At 39.0% G+C, this 6,404-nt stretch overlaps 2 protein-coding genes across 6 annotated transcripts in view; one reads left to right on the top strand and one right to left on the bottom strand.

Moving 5' to 3' along the window:
- Nucleotides 1–2,595, top strand: part of tmem98 (transmembrane protein 98) — a 3,605-nt gene extending 1,010 nt beyond the window's left edge. Inside the window, exons 2-6 of the mRNA XM_014022488.1 lie at nucleotides 1,321–1,452; nucleotides 1,544–1,577; nucleotides 1,662–1,777; nucleotides 1,846–1,905; nucleotides 1,986–2,595. Coding sequence (XP_013877942.1) covers nucleotides 1,321–1,452; nucleotides 1,544–1,577; nucleotides 1,662–1,777; nucleotides 1,846–1,905; nucleotides 1,986–2,187 — 544 coding nt within the window. The 3' untranslated portion in view covers nucleotides 2,188–2,595. The remainder of the gene's footprint in view (nucleotides 1–1,320; nucleotides 1,453–1,543; nucleotides 1,578–1,661; nucleotides 1,778–1,845; nucleotides 1,906–1,985) is intronic.
- Nucleotides 2,596–3,848: 1,253 nt separating this feature from the next.
- svilc (supervillin c) overlaps nucleotides 3,849–6,404 on the bottom strand; it is a 23,712-nt gene continuing 21,156 nt past the window's right edge. For all 5 annotated transcript variants that reach the window (XM_014022456.1, XM_014022469.1, XM_014022463.1 and 2 more), the window contains 5 exons: nucleotides 6,052–6,207; nucleotides 5,820–5,963; nucleotides 5,627–5,739; nucleotides 4,334–4,489; nucleotides 3,849–4,198 (listed from right to left, as the gene is read on the bottom strand). In XM_014022456.1, the coding sequence (XP_013877910.1) occupies nucleotides 4,109–4,198; nucleotides 4,334–4,489; nucleotides 5,627–5,739; nucleotides 5,820–5,963; nucleotides 6,052–6,207 (659 nt within the window). In that variant the 3' untranslated portion in view covers nucleotides 3,849–4,108. The remainder of the gene's footprint in view (nucleotides 4,199–4,333; nucleotides 4,490–5,626; nucleotides 5,740–5,819; nucleotides 5,964–6,051; nucleotides 6,208–6,404) is intronic.

A 6,404-nucleotide genomic window follows, 5' to 3' on the forward strand; every position in this document is an offset into this window, starting at 1 on the left:
CTTTTGTTACTTTTAGCTGGCCTTTTGTTACTTTTAGCTGGCCTTTTGTTACTTTTAGCTGGCCTTTTGTTACTTTTAGCTGGCTTTTTGCTACTCTTAGTTAACCTTTGGATACTTTTAACAAGCATTATGCAACTCCACATAACCTTTTGCTACTTGAAGCCATCTGTGTTTCTTTAGCTGTCTTTTAGCTACTTTTAGTTAACTGTTTAATACTTTTTGCCTGCATTATGTTACTTTTCACTAGGCTTTTGATATTCTTAATCTTTGAATACTTTTAGCCAGTATTATGCTACTCCACCTAGCCTTTTGCTATTTTGAGCCATCTGTGTTTTTTTAGCTGTTCTTTTGCTACTCTTAGTTGAACTTTGTACGCTTTTAGCCAGTGTTATATTACTTTTAGCTGGCCTTTTGATATTCTTAGTTACCCTTTGGCTACTTTTAGCCAGCATTACGCTACTCCACCTAGCCTTTTGCTACTTATAGCCATCACTGTGTTTCTTTGGCTGTCCTTTTGCTACTCAGTTGAACTTTGTATGCTTTTAGCCAGTATTATGTTACTTTAAGAGCAGCAAAAGGCTAACCAAGTGATAATTTTTACTACATCTAGCCAGAATTATGCTAATTTTAGCTTGTTTTGTTATTTTTAACTGACTTTGAATATTTTTAGCCAGCATTGTTACTTCAAGAGCAGCAAAAGGCTAAACAAGTTAGAATTTTGCTACTTCAAGCTAACATTATATTACTTTGAGCTAGCTTTTTGTTTTAGCTGTCCTCTTGCTATCCTTTTGATAATTTTTTTAGCATTATGCTACTCCACCTATCCTTTTGATAATTTTTTTAGCATTATGCTACTCCACCTATCCTTTTGATAATTTTTTTAGCATTATGCTACTCCACCTATCCTTTTGATAATTTTTTTAGCATTATGCTACTCCACCTATCCTTTTGATAATTTTTTTAGCATTATGCTACTCCACCTATCCTTTTGATAATTTTTTTAGCATTATGCTACTCCACCTATCCTTTTGATAATTTTTTTAGCATTATGCTACTCCACCTATCCTTTTGCTACTTTCAGCCTGCTTTATTTTTTTTAGCTAACCTTTTTTCTTAGCATTTCATTCTTTGCAGATTGTAGCTGGTTTTATCTGTAACAGCTCAGTTTCTTCAGAGTTCTGTAAAGTTCATGTTTTATTTAAAAACACAAACTCTCTCTAGTTGTCTGTAATAATTCTGCAAAGTAGCCTCCCCACCTTTTAAAACTGTAGTTTTCTGGGTTCTTTTAGCTACTTTTRCCCGTTGTTTCTTGCTGCACAGACCCACAGTGGATCTGATCGGAGCCATGGAAACTCAGAGCGAGCCGTCGGAGCTGGAGCTGGACGACGTGGTCATCACCAACCCTCACATCGAGGCCATCCTGGAGAACGAGGACTGGATCGAGGACGCTTCGTACGTCTGGCCGCTGTCATTTTAACCTGATTTAACAAGAACCACTGTAAAAAAAATAACAATTAACTAACTTTGCTTTCATGTTCCACAGCGGCCTGGTGTCTCACTGCATCTCGATACTAAAGGTAACAAAACATTTTGCTGTTTGTGAAATGAATATTGTAGCAGGTGGGTGCAGGGATGTAACGACTTCACCGTTCTTCTTACAGATCTGCCACACATTGACTGAAAAGCTGGTGGCGATGACGATGGGCTCGGAGGCGAAGGTCAAAGCACCCGCCAGCTTGAGTGACATCATCACCGTGGCCAAGCGCATCAGCCCACGGTAATATTTCACCTGCAGCTCATTAGTTAGCAAACCCAACGTTGATCAACATCCTGGTTCTTTCTTAGAGTGGACGATGTGGTCCGATCCATGTACCCACCTCTGGACCCAATTCTGCTGGACGCCAGGTAATCAACTCTAAAGCGTTGAGACCAGTTTAATTTTAATAATATAATGCTTATTTGGAATTTGTCTTTTGGCTCCTCAGAGCTACAGCGCTCCTCCTCTCCGTCAGCCACCTGGTGCTGGTGACCCGTAACGCCTGCCACATGTCGGGCAGCATGGACTGGATCGACCAGTCGCTCCACGCCGCTGAGGATCACATGGTGGTTTTACGCGAGGCCGCGATGGCTTCCGAGCCGGAACGCAACCTGCTCGGATTTGATGCACAAAGAGAACAGTCCATCTAAAGCGCCGGAACAAATACAGATTCTGCTCTCAGCAGATTATCTGTTGAAAAGACAAAATCCAGAATAATTATTGTTCTGCGCAGAGCGGTCGATGCAGCATTTTCTCTTTTTTTATACACCTCGCAAGAAACACATAGCAGCCCTGCAGAAAACACCAGAGAAAAACAGTTTCTTCAGTGTGCCATCATCCAGCGGTGGGCCCTAAATCCAGTCTGACCAGCCCTGCAGAGTCACATGAAGGCTTAGTCAGCTAATCCATTAGCCAGTGAAGCTGAAGGAGCTCCAACAAAGTGGACTATTGTTAAAAAAGGCTTGACTGGTTCCAGATATGTGGGTCAGTCTGACATCTGTGGATGTGACAAGAAATAAAACGTCCCTCAGAAACTTTGATGCTGACAGAAACCTGAACTTATATCCTGTTTCATGTATCATCATATTTTATGAAATTTAAGTTTTTTTCTTTGTTTTTGTATTAGCATGTGGAAATCACGATTATTTTTACTGTGCTACTTTAACACACTAAAATATCTACTACCATTTATATAGTGCCAAGTTGCAACATTACTAAATATTAGCATGCTCGCACTGCTAATAATTAGCATTGCAGCTAAATATTAGCATGCTAGCACTGGAAAAAAATTATCATCGTTGATAAATATTAGAATGCTAGTTCTAATAATTAAAAATATTGCTAAATATTAGCAGGGTACCCCTGTTTACAATTAACTACGTTGCTAAATTTTAGCATGCCAGCGCTGCTTATATTTAGCAGCACTGCTTATAATTAGCAACATTGCCATTATTAGCATTGCTTTGGCTAGGTAGAGCAGCAGAACGCTGGCCTAAAGTATTAGCACCGGCATTACTCCATATTAGCATGCTAACACTGTTTATTTTTAGTGTCGTTGCTAAATATCAGCATGCTAGCACTGATAATCAGGGCTAAATATTATCATGCTATACCTGCTTATATTTAGCGACGTTGCTAAATGTCAGCATGGTAGCACAGATAATAATAAATGCTAAATATTAGCGTGCTTTATAGTGACAATTTCTCATGAGACTTTGCTAAAAAAAAAAAAAAAGGCGTATTAGCACTGCTAATCCAGAAAGTCGAACTATGTTTTTATCGTGGCTTTCTTTTTTTTCCCCTTTAAATGTTTTTAAAGTCTGTTCCAAAAACAAAAGTTTAAACTAGCCTTCTAAAATAGCATCTGCTGCTTTTTTATGCTACAACCAGACATTTATTAGTGTATTAGCCTGCGTTTTAAACGATTAAACCTTTGATATATTGTTCTGTCTGTAGTGCACGTTCGGAGCAACGTGTTGATTAAGATGAAGCAGAATTAGGATGTTGCTTGGAGCCAGAGGGATGTTATTGGAGCATGTCTACCTGTTCCTTCATGCATAGCTAATAGTGAATCCCCACGGAGCCCTAATAAGGCCCAACAGTGGCCTCAGCTACACACATGCCTCAAAGCTACAAGCCTGAATGACAAAATGCTGCAARGTGGGACTCTAGAATACAAATCTGTCTGCAATGATGATAAAAATGAGGTAAAACAACTTTTAACTGAGCAAAAACTGTTAATCTTTAAGTACAAGGTGGTTTTTGTTGTTGTTTAGGTCTATAAAATTGAAGAATTGATTTTTTTTGTTTCTTCTAAACATGTTTACTCATTTTTATTAAACAGTTTTATTACCGATGTACAGTTTTGTCATCATAGGAAGCGAACAATCCATGGCTACAGTCAAATCCAGTTAAGTRCACACACRACTTTGACATAAATWAAGTGWTTMTTTTTWRTRCTGTTTTCATTAAAAGTGTGAGCAGTCTGTTGCAACATGGCGCTGTCCCTGCGTCGCCTGCCTGCCTTCCTCAGTCAAGTCCCAGTTTTTGAATCCCACTTCATCTGGATTCTTAACAAAACAACCCTTTGCTTTTCTTCAGATCCATTTGTTTGCAGCTCGGGAGCGAGGCGTATTCATCTCTCTTCATTTCTAAAATAGTCTAAAACAGAAAAAATAAAACAATAAATAAAGTAAAGTTATTATAAAGATTAATGTCATAAAACCATATTTAATTCAGGTAAACAGCGCAGCCTGCTGGCTGAAGCAGGTCACTGCTGCTGCTCCGTCGGTTCACCTGGAAGTCTTGGTCAGACAGGTAGACCTCCAGGTGCTGGGGGTRCACTCCTTCAGGTAAGGGGCTCCGCAGCAGGTCCTCCAGAGGGTACTGAGTCTTCATGAGCCGGGACAGTGCGTCTTGCACCAACAACAGCTTCACTTGTCCTGAACCGCTCTTTTGCACAAATAAAGCATGTAATCAGTGAAAACATCCTTCATTAATGAAGTCTGTGGAATAAATTCATTTAAAGTTTTTTTATTTTGCTTTGTTTTTATCCTCTGAGACGGAGGCAGGTTTCGTGATGGTGAGGCTATAATTAAATTCTGGACCTGTTGCCTCAGAGACCAAAGATAATAAGGTAGAAGATGGAAAAATATAGGTGTATTTTTACATCATTTTAATGGTTTTGAATGTTTTTTGTTCTTTTATTGTGTGAATTCTTATAAAAACATTCACAATATTGAGATACATTTTTCTTCTGTATGTTTTTTGTTTTGTATATTGTTCAGCTATTCATAAATCAAAACATTCAGCTCCTTCAGGATATTTGGCTATGACTTAGAATTTCAGAAATGTAAACTTTTAAACATTTTCAGCTTCTTCAGCAGCTTTCAATAAAAAACATTCAGTGTTAAGAATTCAGTCGATTTTCACAGGGAATGCTAAATCTCTAGTTTCATCTGTTGTGGTTTTTATTGTTTCATTTGTTTTTATTGCATTTAATTTACCATAAAACTTTAAAAATGCAGTTTTTATATAAATAAAGAAGACTTCAGGTCATGCAGGAGCCTTTTATTGAAGCTTTAGTCAGATTTATTGTAGATTTAAATGAGGAATGTTTTTGTTTTGGTCACTCTAATGGTTGAATTTCTACAAGTTTCTCACTCCTCAGAGAAAGTCTGGAGTTGTGTCTCAGATTAACCAGTTCAGCAGCCATTTCAGATTGATGGAAGTTCTTTGATGTGCAGCAGGACTTTCGTACGAATATATGAGGTCTGACTTATATTCTGGCTGAAAAACAGTGTGTAATTTTATTTGTTACCTTTTTAGGACRGTTTCTGGMATACACAGTTACCTTGTCAAGATTAGCAGTCGTCATGGGGACCAAAGACTGGTCCTATTATAGTGGAACTCATTTTTGGGTTGTAGGGTTGGGTTTAGGACCAAGGTGTGAACTGGGTTTAGGTTAGTTTTAGGGTAAATGGTCAGGGTTAGTCTATAACATTACCATGAAATGAATAGAAGTCAATCCATGGTCCCCACAGGGATATAAAAACAAATGTGTGTGTGTGTGTGTGTGTGTGTTCAGACCTGTGTGGGAGGTGTGAGCTTCCTCTCCCATCGAGGGAAAACATTAGTGAAGGTCAAAGGTTCTGATCCCTCCAGGATGAAGTAGGCCTGCGGGGGCCGCCTCGGGTTTATTTCTGTTGTAAAAAAAAACATTTTCAGCTCAACCTTCTATAAAAATAAAAGCTTTCTGGTGGAAACAAATAATGCCCCAGACCTTTGCAGTACTGCAGCGCCGTCTGCATGGCGCACCGTCTCTCGTTACACCAGAGGCTCCAGGCTGAAGCGGAGGTCTGGCTTTGATCCGGCTGACCTCGCTGCCACAGGTACACCTCTAACCGGTTGTCGAGCAGGAACAAAGCTGACGAAGAAAGTACAGACGACCAGAGTTAAACTCAGTCCTTAAATGATCCTGAGAAGCTTTGATAATAAAGAAGAAAGGACTTCACTCGGCTCTGGTTCGGAGTACAGAGTCTCCTGGACGAAGGGCATCGCCATCACGAGGCCCGGCAGGCGGGTCGGACTCTGCAGCTCTGTGGCCTGAAATTTACCCGAGGAAGCTCTCAGGTGGAAAAGGCGAGGGGTGAAGTTATATTTACCTGGATCTGTTGAACAAAAACAAACAACTGGAGACTAAAGAAGCTGAAAATGTTTAATGACAAATCTGTTAATGTGACTCAAACTTAAACTGATGTTTTATTTTATTTTTATTAACTTTATTCATTTCATTTAAAAAATAAATTAAAAAAACACATTTACACACAACAAAACAATACAAATCAAATAAAATGAAAGGTAGCAG

The sequence above is a fragment of the Austrofundulus limnaeus genome, unplaced genomic scaffold, assembly GCF_001266775.1.
Source record: "Austrofundulus limnaeus strain Quisiro unplaced genomic scaffold, Austrofundulus_limnaeus-1.0 Scaffold4, whole genome shotgun sequence".
Taxonomy (NCBI): domain Eukaryota; kingdom Metazoa; phylum Chordata; class Actinopteri; order Cyprinodontiformes; family Rivulidae; genus Austrofundulus; species Austrofundulus limnaeus.